The sequence below is a fragment of the Phoenix dactylifera genome, chromosome 11, assembly GCF_009389715.1.
Source record: "Phoenix dactylifera cultivar Barhee BC4 chromosome 11, palm_55x_up_171113_PBpolish2nd_filt_p, whole genome shotgun sequence".
Classification (NCBI taxonomy): domain Eukaryota; kingdom Viridiplantae; phylum Streptophyta; class Magnoliopsida; order Arecales; family Arecaceae; genus Phoenix; species Phoenix dactylifera.
The window spans coordinates 5,887,901-5,903,424 of record NC_052402.1 but is presented as its reverse complement, the minus strand read 5'-3'; the positions used below and the strand labels follow the sequence as shown (position 1 = coordinate 5,903,424).

The 15,524-nt window shown below is 41.3% G+C and overlaps 3 protein-coding genes across 3 annotated transcripts; 1 reads left to right on the top strand and 2 right to left on the bottom strand.

The window, feature by feature from the left end:
• Window positions 1-95: 95 nt before the first annotated feature.
• LOC120112579 (agamous-like MADS-box protein AGL16) lies at window positions 96-826 on the bottom strand. Its single transcript, XM_039132163.1, has one exon. It carries the CDS (start codon window positions 768-770, stop codon window positions 225-227), a length of 546 nt encoding a protein of 181 aa, XP_038988091.1. The 5' UTR covers window positions 771-826; the 3' UTR covers window positions 96-224.
• A 6,366-nt stretch (window positions 827-7,192) lies between these two features.
• LOC103711935 (probable isoaspartyl peptidase/L-asparaginase 2) lies at window positions 7,193-9,932 on the top strand. Its single transcript, XM_008798258.3, has 3 exons — window positions 7,193-7,618; window positions 8,893-8,979; window positions 9,243-9,932. Exons 1-3 carry the CDS (start codon window positions 7,223-7,225, stop codon window positions 9,750-9,752), a joined length of 993 nt encoding a protein of 330 aa, XP_008796480.2. The 5' UTR covers window positions 7,193-7,222; the 3' UTR covers window positions 9,753-9,932.
• Window positions 9,933-13,365: 3,433 nt separating this feature from the next.
• On the bottom strand, window positions 13,366-15,524 carry LOC103711934 (F-box protein At5g07610-like). The gene has a single exon (XM_008798257.4). It carries the CDS (start codon window positions 15,179-15,181, stop codon window positions 13,922-13,924), a length of 1,260 nt encoding a protein of 419 aa, XP_008796479.1. The 5' UTR covers window positions 15,182-15,524; the 3' UTR covers window positions 13,366-13,921.

The following is a 15,524-nucleotide window of genomic DNA, read 5'->3' as shown; positions in this document are numbered from 1 at the left end:
CTTTTGTATAAATAAATTTAGCCTAATGCCACACTATGTATAACAATGTATGCAATGGTATTACAAAAACCACTAACCTCACTTCCCTCAAAAAAAATTAAACACAAGATCGCTAACAAGATAAAGAAGTTACTATGCTTTCCATATAACTACTCCAGTAACCAGAATAATTACATCCTGAGAGCTACAAAACTGTGGTGCTTCCATGACGAACACCTCCTCCTTCAGTTTCCACCCCAACTCGGAACATAGAGATCCGGATCACGATCAGAACCATTCATCATAGCCAACGGCTGGATCCCTGCAAGCACACCCGCTAGTGCTGCTCTTGCACTCGCAAGCACATTGGCCTTCCTCAAAATAGCCCTTTGGATCGTCTCCATCGAAGTATGGATCGTCTCCAGGTCTCCGAGGTCGAGCAGATGGATCGAATCCACCCACCAGAACTGGCCGCCCGGCGGCACCCCCGGTTTGCGGTCCAGACAGCTCGGCGGCTCGTCGGAGGCTGCCAGGTCCTGGCCGAGTGGTGCGCCGAGGTACCGGTCGATGACGGCATCGGCGGAGGGGTGGCCGAAGGACATGGGTTTGCCGCCGGGCGAGAGAGTGATGACAGCGGCCTGGATGCCGCAGAGGACGGCGAGTTCGCCGGCCTTCTTGAAGATGCCCTTCCGGCGCTTGCTGAAACAGGCATAGAGCGCATCCCTGTTCCTGATAGGCTCCATGGCGATTTTTCTGCGCCCCTTGCCACATCTCTTCCTCGCGATCTCCATGATGGCGTGGGAAAAGAAGAAAGGAGAGATCTGGGAGATCGAGGACAGAAGGGAGGAACTCCAAAGATCTCCTCGACGGCTAAACCTAGGCAATTGAAGGAGAAGGAAGCGAAGGCTGTGCTAAAGCTTCTGGCGCTTGGTCTGTTGTTTATGTGGGCTCGGAATATTCCATATTTAGACAAGTCCGATCGATGTTTTACGTGCACTCGGACGTTGCCATAATTCGACAACTCGTCTCCTATCAACAGTAGGATTACCAAAAAAGAACAGTAGGATTCGGCATGGTCTTCGTCGAAAAGATTCGTGCCCGGAAACCGTTTACTATATTGTATATATTGGCTACGTAAAGAGCCTTTAATAATAATAATAATAATAAAGGTATCTCAATTTTTTAATATTATATTTAACAACAAACTTTTAATCCTTTAATCCGTTCATTAACACAGATTGGACCTTCAAATCCGATCATAATAAACCTAGCACGATGTTTTGTTTATGTTTATGGGAATAAGGTTGTCTAACCAGGTACTAACACAGAAAATTGAAACAAAAGCCAATTTGTTTTAAGTTGCAATTTTGAGTACGTGGGAACAGCCCAGAACTTGGTAGGTTTGTAGCTTTATATGATTTGGGGCCTAATCGTTCTAGCCTGGAAATCTTGACCCAGAAATTTCGTGTTGGACTCAGGTCACTTGGGTTGCTTGGGCTATCCAAGCCCATTGGAAGCTGCCATTTTTGCATTATTTATATACAAAAAGCGTTGCTAAAGCCTTCATGTGGTTTTTTTTTTTTTTTTTTTTTTTTTTGAAACAGGCATATCATACGTCACGGATATGGATACACCCAGAAGAATCGGCAAATAAAAAGTCCTAAAATGCACCAAGTATCTCATCCTCCCCAACCCATAGGGTGCCTCCTGAGTGGCTCGCTACATATGCCGCCACCCCGTTAGCCTCACAATATACATGCATAGCCTGAAATGTAACATTCTCCATCACCATCACCCAAATATCACGGAGCAAGGGATGAACTCCACCATCACTGCTCGGGCCCCTCTGGACCCAGCTGATCACCATGGCCGAATCATCCTTCATGTAGTGCGGTATTATAAATTACATGAGTTCCTAGCTCCCTGCTTAATTTAAATAACTATATTCTACAAAATTGTTGTTGATGAGTTATTGATCTTTTCATGAAATTTGATAATAGAGATGGTGATAGGAACATACTTTTCAAGCTAAAACTTTCTAACTTGTCATTTAAAGAATAATATATTTGTGTTCCATTTCCTTTAGATAGCTTCTTTTCCTTAAAAAAGGAAACAAGGTCTAGGCTTATTTGATAGGCCCATTTTATGGGCTAATTTTTTTATCCTTTCATCGAATTTAAATATCAAAATGGTAACAAGAAAATTTTCCATATGTTGATGGAAATCGACCTTTTCTAGTTTATATTTTAAAGAATAATAATTGCTTGTCATTTTCATGGTTATTTAATTATCATTTTCTTAGATGGGTTTTTTTTTAAAAAATTATATCTAGGCATATGCAATGGGCATAAACTTAATCTAATCCACTATTGTTCTATTTTTGTTGGATTTGGATCTACAATAGATTTTCTATTTTCCAATGCTGGCGTATGCCTAACAACAAGCAGTACAATACTTAAAAGATTCGCCACCAGTGTATTTTTCTTTCTTTTTTTCCTATCATCAAAAAAAAAAAAAACATTGGCACCTACGTGGAGCTTGCTTAAGCGTGTCAACAAACGTAGTCCTATCCATCCATCTCAGTGCTTCATGTATCCATCCAGCTCATTCTTCCAGTTCAAACACAGCTAATCATATATCCATGTCACTCCCACGTCTCATCATCTCCATCCAGAGATCATCAACATCTTCTTCCTTGAGACGAAAGCAAGATACTGATCTTAACTTTGCCAAAGAAGTAAGTTTCATCATTGAAACGGTCAAATTGGCTCATGTTCATCCACACTAGTCTCCAATGTTCCATGATCTCGATATCCTGCTGGTTCTTCAATCTTTATCTACTTCGTTGGATGGAAGAAGCTAACCTTAATTTCCTCGGTCAATTCAGGTTCTTCATTGAAAAAGTCATACTGAGTTTAATGCAGATTATTCCATCAAAGGTGTTAATGGCTGAGTTGGAGACTTTGTAGGCATGGATCCAATCCAGGCTCATAAAATATTTAAAATCCAGTTAAGTTTTGATGTAGTTATACTCAACATTGATCACTTGGACCTGAATTTTTGACTCATAAAGACATAGATTGATTCAAGTAAACCAAATTGATCATAGATTTGGCCATCATTAAAGTTTTCATTCAGTGGTTACCTTCTTTTATCCGTTATTAAAGTTATGGTTGTCACTAAATGTTTGACATTGTATGAGGGCCTACTTGACTCCCCACTAAAATGGGTCATTCATTGGCTGTCATTAATTGTATATCATTTAGTATCCCCCACTAAGAATGTCATTTTTGTGAGGGTTGGTAATGGCGGCCACTAAAGCGAATCATTAGTGGCGTCTATAAAGCGGCCATTTCTAAATGTTTAAGCTATTGTGAGAGCTAAATCTGGCGGCCACTAAATATTAGAATTTAGTGATAACTCTTTTTATAGCGGCCACAAAAGTAATCAATTTAGTGTCCACAAACTATGGATGCCAATGAAACTTGTTTTTTTGTATGGGCCATAGGTGACTCCCACAAAAACATGATATTTACTGGCAACTTGGGATTGGCCGCCACTAAATATGAAACTTTATGTAGCAATCATTTGTGGCCTCTACTAAATATCTCTAGTTAGTAACCAATATTTTTTTCCGCCACTAATAGACTTTTTGTGTGATAGCCATCCCTAATTGCCACTAGAAATGCTATCTAGTGACCAAATTTTTACGACTGCCACTAATAATGGTCACTAAAATCTATTTTTGTTATAGTGGTAGCAACTAGAGATGGCGCTCCCAGCAAATTCTCTTGTAAATAATCTATATCTAAAGGGGTAGAGTCTAAGGATGCTTGCTATTTCCACGAGTTCAAATCAATTTTATGTAAATACATACATACATACATACATACATACATACATACATATATATATATATATATATATATATATATATATAGTTCCTTATTTATAATGTGTTCTCAAATTTCATCAAGAAAAATATTGATTAAATTCTTTGAATGAATTGCTACTGGTGTTTTCTATGCTCATTACAAAAATAAATAAAGAAATGAAAACGGTTTTTGCAGGTCATCAAGGAAGTCAAATGTCTAGGAGGTAAGATGAGAAGAAGCCGCATCAATGGTGAGTAACAAATCTATTGGTTGGTTGCCCTCGCGGTGGATAGGCAAAACAAAGAAGCTTACCCATCTACATGTCATTGTTACTAAGAATCATATTATCAACGTTGTTAAGCTTTTCATGCGAACATGTTTAGGAGTATACTCGATCCAGTATTCTCAAGGAAAATACAAGGAAATCGCCGAACTCTAACTATTAAAAATTAACACTAAATTAAATGAGAAAAATGTTCAAAGAAACGACTATGAAACAATTTTCTATGATTTCATGTACTCCAACATGCTTTTTACATACTTCATAGCTATGTTTTCTGCTAATCAAATCTAAAACTTTTTAAATAATAATTTATCAAGCTAATGTTTAAGAGTGTCATGAAGTATTTTCTTCTCCTAAAGGTCTAGTATTTTGACAAAATAGAGCTACAATTGCATGATCATCAGATGACGTATCTAAAATATTAAAGTGACTTGCATGAATTATGTGTAGGTTCCGTAATTGGATGGCATCATAGATGCGTCACAGAATATGACTAGTAGGACACGTCGGAAAAGTTAAGAGGAGTACGAAACATTTTGGGTTCCACGATTCGATGGCACCAACTGTTGTCACCAGGGCCTTGATAATTACTTAAAATTGATGCGCACTTCAACGAAGTCTTTTCCCATATGAGAGGAAGCAAAGTGCATCCTGATAAATTGTTCGCTAAACTTTATAGTTATAACATCTCGGACTACATCTTAAAAAAAACTAGCCAAATTTTTTTAAAATATTTATTGATACTATATAAATATTCAAAATTTATTCAACAAATAATTAATATAAAATTAAATACATGTACGTACAAGTTTTTATATATTTTTTTATTTAAACTCTCATGTTGTAAGAGTTCAAATCTAATCATAAATGTCATAATCGGCTCGTGATCAACTCCAATAAAACAATGTTGTAGTATCTTTTAAAAAGTTATGGTAAGAATTATATTTGTTTTTGACAAATTCTGTTACAAGGCTATGGTGACTGAATTTTGAACTAAATTTATATAAAAATTTCACTAATTGCTCCAATTCTTAGCAGGAGAGATGTGCATCGGTCCATGTGCATGAAAACAGTCTCTCCCTAAATGTATCCATTTGAATTGACAAAAAGTTAGATCGGAAACTCTATAAAAAAAACCCTCTGTGGAATTGGAGAGGCCGGAAACTGAGAACATGGACCGGAATTTATTGCATCCATCTGATGAGCCCCCGACAAGATCCGTCGAACGCAAGTGGGACAGTCCACTGATAATAATAATAATAATAAAAAAAGCAAAAGAATGGCGAATCTTCTCGAAATTGGAGGATCCTTTCACGCCGCCTTGCCCGCTGGAGCCTGTCTCTTTCCGGCGGCCGACAAGCGGAATCGTACCTGGATTCCGGTGCGCACAAGTGCACTTAGGCTCGACGTTCCCATATCCTTCAAAAACTGTTAACCATCTTTGTCCATTTTTCAAATAGTCGTATAAACATTTTAATTGAATATTTGTATTTAAATTGGATATTTGAATTTAAAGTTTAAATACCCTATATAATATATAGCATTGAAAAAAATAATTACAGTTCACCATATGTAGCAGTGAAAATATAATGCTGGACATCTGGCTATCCGTTATGCTAGTGAGGCATCCGAGGCTATCATGACTGCTTCATCTGAGTTGGCTAGGGACATCTATTGCTATAGTGCCTAGATATGTACTCACATTTTAGGAGCCCACACCCTCTGGCTACCTTAAGATGAACTTTGATGGCAGTCTGTCCACTTGTAGAGGAGGCACGGATGTTGGCTTTGTAATTAGGGATCATGAGTCCAGGCTGATTGTGGCCGGTAGGCGACGCATTTTTGAGTCATTTGTTCTGAGGGCGGAGCTTAGGGCAGTATAGGAGAATATCTCCTATGCGAGGCGAGTTCTGGAGGCCCAGTGCATCATTCTGATGGAGACTCAGTGGAGGTGATAGAGTGGATCTACAAAAGGGGCCGGGAGTCTTCGACCATCCGCTTCTAGAGGACGTTAGACGATTACTGTATGAGTGTGTTGTTTTTCAGGTTGGCCACGTGTTCTGAAAGGCGAACAGAGCTGCTAACTAGGTCGCCTCCTTTGCTGCTCATCATTCTAGAGAGATTTTTTAGACCCGTTGTGTACCCCGCTGTGGAGTATTTTGTCTCTTGACTTTGTAGACAATGCTCACGCGAGATTAGTGTAAGTAGCCGGTTTACCTAAAAAAAGAAAATGTTGGACAGAAAAAATATACAATACTTCATTGTTCGTTTTTATTGATTTCTCAAACTACCACTAATGTGGCATGGTAGGAATGACCCCACCAATTATAAAACATTTTTTTTTTGGCATCAATTTCTTGTTGTCATATTTGTCACAAAAAAATTCCATACCATCACACTAGACAAAATAATGGGACAGCAATATAGTCCATATAAACCTTTTTGGCTCCTCTTCTTGGACCCCAGGTCTGTGGAATCTAACAAGAAAAATTAGTTTAGAATTTCAAATTCAAAATATGTATTTACATGAGCTGCAAAAATGTCGAAAAAAAAATTACAGAACATTGGTAGGTAACAACTAACAACATAAACTTTCGATTTAAAAAATTATGAAGTGCTGCAATAATTTTTTTTTTTGCTTGCCTGACCTTTCAATATGGCACCATTGTATTATAGCATAGACTGATAGACATGTGGCTTGCATCAATCCCCTGATGTCATGTTGGACAAAGCAAATTGCATCGATTCCCTTGTATCGCATTCCCCTTGTCATATTTGATAAGTAATTAGATGCTAGAATAGCCACTAATATTTATCACATCACTCGCTAAATAAGATAATGGCGATTGCTTTATTTTTCCATCCCATCCGGCATAACGTAACGGCCTAACGGGGCCCTCCCGACGGCCGTTACCCCAATTTCCCGGACTTGAGGGCTTGTATTAAATCCAACACAAGCAAAAGTTTCAAGTTCCGAGTTCAGACGTACCAAAACTCCTCTATAAAACGTCCCTTCCGGTGGCCTCTCACAAGCTGCACAAGGATCGAGAGAGAGAGAGAGAGAGAGAGAGAAATAAGAGAGAAGATGGGAGGTTGGGCGATCGCCGTGCATGGGGGAGCCGGTGTGGATCCGAACCTTCCGGCGGAGCGGCAGGAGGAGGCGAAGGGCGTCCTCGCCCGGTGCCTACATATAGGCATAACCGCCCTCCGCGGCGGCGCCGCCGCCGTGGACGTGGTGGAGATGGTGGTCCGGCAACTGGAGACGGACCCGGTGTTCAACTCAGGGCGAGGGTCGGCCCTGACGCGCCGGGGAACGGTGGAGATGGAGGCCAGCATCATGGACGGCCACGGCCGCCGGTGCGGCGCCGTCTCCGGCCTTTCCACCGTCAAGAACCCCGTTTCCCTGGCTCGCCTCGTCATGGACAAGTCCCCCCACTCCTACCTCGCCTTCGACGGCGCCGAGGAGTTCGCCCGCGAACAGGTAACGAAGTCGTTTCTTTCGTCTTCTCTCTATATGCTTTGTCTCTTTCTTTCTTTCTCGCCGCCGGCGATTGTGTCTCCGTCCGGCGAAGTGTCTCCGGCCGGCGAAGGTCGTAAAATTATGTGCACGTTAGGAGTGTTTACGTGTTAGATACGCTGAAAAAACTTTCCATTAAAGGTTGTGAACAATCGATGAACGAGGACACGAAATCTAAGATGTTTATTTACACAAAAACAAAAAGAAAAAAATCTAAGATGTTTGGGGCCATGAGAAGGTGGGATCATCTGCAGACCGACTTGTACGACTTTTGTACAATTTGGCACATGATAGATTTTATTAGAGAAATCGATTGGTGATTGGTTAGTCACCAATCCCGTCCATCATATGAACCTTCTGCTAAGTAGTATTTTATGTTAATTGATTGAACAATTTGAGTGTGATTAGCTTCTTCATGGTTTTCATACATAGTGCGATACATGGAAATTTTTTGTATACCCATCTCATATCTTTCAAGTCTTTATCTCTGGATATGAGCTAACTTTCTGAAAAGTCCTCGTGTTGCTTCTATTTTATTTTTTCATGAAAGACAAGTCTTATATCAGAATAATAAAACGAGACTACCAAGACCTATTGTGTAATGTTTTTCAATAATTAATAAGAAATTGCTCTCTAGTGGAAATATGAGCTAATTGTACGATTGTCTCCATCTTTTGATCCATATAATACTCTACAGATGGAGATATGGAGACCAATCACCATCATGGGGAGAAAATTCACTTGGGACCCCACATGAGTGAATATTCTGTTATCATGCACCTCAGAATATACTTTGGTTCTCGGTCATTAGAGCACACAAAAAAGTTGCCGAGATCCATGTATTCGCAATGTTCACGTATCCTAATCCTTAAATTGACACGTATTAAATGATTTAAGGTTGATCGAATCTTTATAAACAATTATTTTTGGTTGGATTTTGTTCACCGACAGCACACGCGTGGATCCTAACATGGCCGGAAACGTTGACTCGAACTTGGGGACCGAATAGTACTAACCTTAAAACCAGCCACCTGGCCGTTCGTTTTGCACAAATCACGATGAACCGGATCGTGTGATGTGCGAATTTTTGCACGGTAGTGAGGGGGCATATGGGCGGCCGCCCCCCGCGCCGCTAAGACTTTAGTTTAGTCCGAAACTTTGGACGCATCTTCCCTCTTGTTTTTTGGTTCAGCTTTTCCTCTGTTTTGGACTGACTTTGGATCCATGGTTTGTCGCAGGGTGTGGAAACGATGGACAACAGCTATTTTATCACCGAAGAGAACGTGGGCATGCTGAATCTCGCCAAGGAGGCCAACAGTATCTTGGTTCGTCGCATCTTACATCACTACTCTTTTAATCTTTTTCATCTATAATGCTAAGGCAAATTAAGAACAAAGCAACACCACTTCTAGAAAAGTGAAGAAAATCTAATGGTTGATCTTTAATTTGGAGGCCGAGCTCCAGCTTTAAATGCAAGTCTTCCAAGTGAGATTTAGCAAATGGATAGCAAACTCAATGCACAAATATGTGATGCTATACTTATATATACTCCTTCAGCAACCGATATCTCATGCTCGGAATCGAACAGTTTGATTACAGGGTTCCAGTTACTGGCGTTGAGACATGCAGCGCCGGCGCTGGCTCCATGGTCGACAACCCTCTTCAAATGAATGGCCTCCCTATCAGCATCTACGCTCCGGAGACGGTCGGGTGCGTCGTGGTCGACGGCAATGGCTGGTGCGCCGCGGCGACCTCCACCGGAGGGCTCATGAACAAGATGACTGGCCGCATCGGCGACTCGCCGCTGATAGGCTGTGGAACCTATGCCTGCGAGCTCTGTGCCGTTTCATGCACCGGCGAAGGCGAAGCCATCATACGGAGCACGCTGGCGAGGGACGTGGCGGCGGTCATGGAGTACAAAGGTCTCGGCCTCCAGGAGGCTGTGGATTTCGCCATCAAGAATAGGCTGGACGAAGGCCAGGCCGGGCTCATCGCGGTGTCGAGAAATGGCGAGGTGGCCTGTGGATTTAATACTACAGGGATGTTTAGGGGGTCTGCTTCTGAGGATGGGTTCATGGAGGTTGGCATATGGGAGTAGGCCTGTTCTTCTTGTCTCTGTCTTGATGACAACTATAGCTATGTCTGCCTTCGTGGCCAAAAGGGATCCGTCTCTTCCTTATGAGGGGTCGGTTGGTAATCAATAATCCTTCGTGTTGGAAGGAGAACAGCACTATAACAAGAATATTTTCACTATTGGCAGGCCCTATTCTCCATCTAACCAGTTTAACTTGTTTCGTCACCAATTTAATGGAATGATCAAATTTAGATCAAGATTTTTGGTCTCTTTAATAAACTGGTGATGTTCGGGTTGATAGATTCTTGATCAATCCTTCATCCGACCCGACGGGTACCTGATCTGTCTCGACCCGATTGCCACCCCGACCATTTGTCTGTATCTAACATTTGATATGTAACAAAGGACCAGCAGCCACTATAAACGGCAGACAAAATGATTAGGAAAGTTAGCTTGGTTCGATAATAAGGTTTATTAAGAGTCGATCTATGCCAAACTGATATGAAGTTATAGGTTTAATTGGGTCTAAATTAGGAGCCAATGGATCTTTGGAATCGGCTCGAACCTTTTACCTGTTTGAGAGAAGAATGGGTCTCCCCATGTTCATTTCATGGAGCACCTGAAATGAGATACAGAGTTCTCAGAGAAAGGTCCGAATCTTTCTTCCATCAACTTCAAATAAAATATGTATGGAACCTAACCTGAAAGATAGGAGCCAAAACTCAGTAAAGCAAGTTCTCAAGCCTAAGTGACCAAGAGAGGAAGAGCCACGTCTAATCCTGCATGGAAGTTTCTAAGCAACCATGTAACTCTGGATTTGTGGAATTTCTGAGACAAGGTTGTAACTCCATTTTTTTTGACTCTGAACCTTGCAAGTGTACTGCACATATTTGATACCAGGACGGATGCATCATGAGCAGCTTCAATTATGTTAGCCAGTGTCACTCAATTAGTTGTCATTTTTCCACTATACAAATCTATATCTATATTATTTATCTATTTATTACAAGCAAATTCTGATTGGTGCCTGAGGCTCCGACCAGGAATTGTTTGTCTCCATACAACTTGGATTAAAGACTCCTTGAGTTTTTGTTGGATGTGATCCGAGGGTTAAAACCCATATCTTGCCAACCCAACTCTGCACATTGGTGTCTGAGATCAGCAAAAGAAAAATCCATTTAATTGCCTTGCATTGTTTCTAAATCTGTCTTCAACTAAAATATCAACCAATCCTGTGCTTTCAGACGGTTGACGAATACCAATCTAATCAGATCACCAAACAACATGAATGAATGATTGTCTACGCAATAGAACTGCTTGAAGTTCCCACCGTATCATAGTCAAACTGAATATCCATGATTTGTGATAATTGCCAACACAGTCCCATGAATTTTTTGAAGAACTTTGTTTCATGACTCTGAGAGGAGACCCATCTTATTGCAATAGACGAGCATCATCACGATGACACGGCCTATAAATGATGAACCTATGAAGAGATTAGGTGGCTGACAATAAAATTTCAGAGAACACTATAAAGCAGGAGGTTCAATAATTCACTCCAATTATAAATCTATCTGAGAGTTACCAATCCCTGAAAGTCTAACATGGGCAGATATTCTACAGAGTGATAATCTTCAAGTTCTTCCCATTTTAGAACTGAATAAAACTGAGCTTATGTTTCCATTTTGGAAAAATACAAGCCAGCATGGAGAGGAAGGATAAAGATATAAATATAATCAAGCTAACAATCTAAGCAGACAGCATGAACCTTGTGATGCGGGACAGGAAATTTAGGGAAGAAGATATGAAGAGAGATGGGGGAAGAAGATCTGGAATCCACCAGATGCCAAAGCAATATTTTCATTCCAAAAAAAATACCCCTAAACAAGAGACATGGGGTTCCATATATAGCCCCCTATGCAACTACCCATGATCCCAACAAGTGATCATATAACTACCCATGATCCAATAAACATCATGGGTCACTACAACAACTAAACATAGTCATTACAAACCAACAACTAACATAAGGACGAAAATACATAATAAAAGAAATACACAAGAAAATAATACTAGGGCCAAAGTGCTATACATGCCGGCGATGCCTATAAATATGCTGGAAATGGTGGTCTGTGTCCCCACCACCTTGACCTTGTATAGAGACAACTTTCTAACAAATAACCTAAATTTGGCAACCAACCAACTCGGAAATATGCAACGGTGAATTGAATCCTTTCAATATTTCAGATTTGGTCGCTATCCTTCACCACTTTGCATGTCATAGTCGGAGCTAAGCATACATTGCTTAGTGTCGAACTTAGAATCCTGATCCTGCATTTACAATGTTCTGGATCAAGCTTACTCCTCGTCATTCAATTTTGAGGTGGGGGAAGGCGATATCTTGATCTTCTTGAATGACATATCCTTGGTAGGATATCTCCCAACTCCTCAAAGCAGCTCTCTCTACATGAAATAACTATGTTTCTTTGGAGACGCACCTTCATATTTAGCAGGAGGTAACTCTTTGTAGTGTAGTTGAATTGAACAAAGAGAATGAACGACTTACAACAACCCTCTCCCTTAACCTATGAATGGCGTTACTTGATCATTTCTATACACGGAATGAAGTGAGAAGAAGTAAAAGATATTAGAGAGTTCAGGCTAATGTTCTTAAATGCAGTGTTTTCAGTTTGAGTTTGTGCAGGCCATAGTGCTCCAGCTTCGAGTAAGTGTTGAAATGCATATCGCCTGAGTATCTATATTGCTGGCTATGATTAACAAATCACCAACACCTCCCACTATCTCCATATACCAACATAAATTTTGAAAGAAAAACAGAGTAAGAAGACTTGCAACCCAAACTAGATCATTAAAGAATACCTAGGTACTTGCAATTCATCTGAATTATGTCTTGATCTGTTTTTTTTTAATTTTAATTGATACCAACCAAGCTGGTATCCCCTAAGAAGTTGAAGCTATTGTTCCCATCAAATTGCTCATGCAGCAGTTGAGACAGGACCATCTCCAGGCAATATAACTGCTAGCAATTGAGAAACCATAATACATCTTCAAAGTGAAGTTCCATGATATCTGACAGTAGCCAAGACACTCCCTTAGTGCATATACTTAAGAATCACAGTTCCTCGTGACTAACAAATTTCTGATCATGACTCAAGGACAGCAAACCCCTGGCAACAGAATTAAGCCTCATCTTCATGACAAAGAATTAAACCTCTAACATGCGCAGAGATATTAAAGAATATAGTCCTTACTTTAGATGAAAATACAGTCAAAGCTTCTGTTCCGCACAGAAAGATGCAAGCTCAGAGTAGATACCAAAGAAACTCAAAGGCGATAGAGAAGATGTAAAAAACTCAAAGGCAATAGAGATGTAAGAAACTCAAAGGCGATAGAGATGTAATCAAGGTAATGATTTGAATGAAGCAATAAATGAAAGACTGATCTTAGGCAGAGTATTTCATTATCAGCCAACACAAAAAGTACAATTGGCATGAGCAACAAATGCTATTCCAAAACAAAATCAGGCACATATGAAATCCTTAATTTCAGAATGCAATCCCTCATGGACTAATGAAATCTACGTTTGCAAATCACACTCATCAAAACAAGTATCTGATTCAGGCAAACTCCATCCTTGAAAAATGAAGTACAATAAATGATGAACTGTCTCATCATCTGCAAAGTCAAGTTCTAGTAGCTTTTTTCACACTTCATTTTTTTGTCTTGTGATTTTTCCATGATTAGTTCTATCAACACAACTAACATACAATAAAATCTCGGTAAACATGAATTATGAATCATGATATGGACCAGCAAACAAGAAACCAAATCATGCGAGGAACGCTAATCAGAGCCATTTCATCGAGCGAAAGCCAGGTGCACATCAACTTTTGAAACAGAAAGGACAAACTTTGAGCAAGATAGCAGACACCAGAAATTCCATGTAACTGGCTCAGAATGCCAATCATCTAACTCCTCCATGAGATAGCAGTTGAAACTTACAACAAAGAAAACAGAAGGCGAAAAAAAGGAGATAGGTCTATCGAGTCAACTTGTAAACCAAAGTGTAAGTAGGTTCCTCAACACAAGTATCCAAAATGTATAAAGTCGACAATCCAGGACACCATCAAATGTATCTATATCTGAGCATTAACAAACCAAACTGATGGAGATCATGGAGAGAAGAAACTGTGAGCAAATGGGAAGAACTGGATTATCACGTGTGAAGCAGGCAGATTCATTCTGATGCATGAATTCAGGGCAAAAATTTTGCGGCTGGTCCTGTCTGCAAGGTTATAACATACAATCTTATCGGAATTGCTCAAATACAGCTTGTCATCTTCCCCCTCTCCTCCTCGAGCAAAAAAGACAGGAAATGCAAAGAAGCCGCTGTCAGGTAATATCCTAAGAAGATTCTCATCCGGGGGCGTGCTAATAATGCCAGGATCCCTCACTCCATTGAGATCGACATTGTATATCAAAGACCAGCTCAGATCGTCTTTTCCCATCTCAAAAACATGGAAATGCAGCCAGTCAAAATCACAGCAACCAATGTCCGCTGCAATCCCAATCGTGTACAGGTGGCCACGAGACTCTCCAAAGTAAAGGATCGGTTTGTGGTGATGCCATGGCGGCATCGGGGTGGTCCTCACCACCTGCTGCTCAAGATCAAAGGAGATAAAGAGATCATTTTGAGAGATCCAGTTCAGTGCGCCATTCCAGTAAACACCTTTATGCAGAGGTGTGCAGCCGGGCAGAGTCTCCCCCGACCTCGAGAGCTCCCATGCACCGGTATCCGACGAGTATATCTCGACGTGAAGCTGAGAAGCTGTGGGATCGAACGCAGTGGGCGTGATGTTGCAGCTGAAGCAGGCAATTCGATACTGGAAGGATGTTGAAGGATCGAAAGCAAGCATGAACTGGTATTTGAATGGATAAAGGCCGGTAGGGGGGTCGGGGATTTCCCTGTACTGCATGGTGGTGGGATTGAGGATCAAGAGGCCCGGCGGCCACGGCGAGCGGGTTCTGCAGAGGAGCAGGCCGTTGCAGGACTGCCAGACCAAGATGTCGTCGCTGGCGGCGAAGCGGCGGTTGAGGGAGGAGAGTGAGGGGTCGGGGAGGGCGGGCGAGGCGCCGCCGGCGGCGGAGAAGGAGGTTAGTGGGCCCTTCACGGCGTCTTGGACGAGGAAGCCGGAAAAGGTGGGGGGGTTGCACCGGGTGTGGGCGGCGAGGAAGAAGGGATCGGAGGCCAGGGCGAGCCACTGCTTGCAGACGCTCTTGAATCGCATGACGGACTTCGCCGGCAGCCTGGAGAGGATCTCGAAAGCGATCGGGTCGCTGCAGGTGGCCTTGGCTGCCGATGAGGAAGAGAACGACATCTCTCTCTCTCTCTCTCTGAGCTCCGAGTGCTTCTTTGCCCTCTCTTTCTCCATCGCCCACTATTAATAGTGGCGAAATGAAGGATAAGAACTCACTCGGTTACCTCACCAAGAAATGGCGGTTACAGGTTCACCCAAGAGATTTATTTGCAAATAACACCTCAGCGTCAGCTATAATACTCAAAACGTATCCACTATTGACATCCATCATATCTACCATCCAAATCAGCTACCATGCAACCATTTCACAATAAAAAAAAATTGTGCAATTTGAGTACAATATATAAATATATATGTAAATATTTAAAAAGAATTTAGGAGTCGCAATGAGGGAGTTGCCATAGTAGGCCACTTGAGTGAGGGCACATGAAATTTTTTTGCATAACACATGAATATA

What these genes read in the sequence shown, in the direction of transcription:
- LOC120112579 (XM_039132163.1), bottom strand. Translation starts at nt 770, where the DNA reads ATGGAGATCGCGAGGAAGAGATGTGGCAAGGGGCGCAGAAAAATCGCC.
- LOC103711935 (XM_008798258.3), top strand. Translation starts at nt 7,223, where the DNA reads ATGGGAGGTTGGGCGATCGCCGTGCATGGGGGAGCCGGTGTGGATCCG. An exon ending in AGGAGTTCGCCCGCGAACAG is followed by an intron (nt 7,619 to 8,892) that starts GTAACGAAGTCG and finishes GGTTTGTCGCAG; the next exon opens with GGTGTGGAAACGATGGACAA. An exon ending in AGGAGGCCAACAGTATCTTG is followed by an intron (nt 8,980 to 9,242) that starts GTTCGTCGCATC and finishes GGAATCGAACAG; the next exon opens with TTTGATTACAGGGTTCCAGT.
- LOC103711934 (XM_008798257.4), bottom strand. Translation starts at nt 15,181, where the DNA reads ATGGAGAAAGAGAGGGCAAAGAAGCACTCGGAGCTCAGAGAGAGAGAG.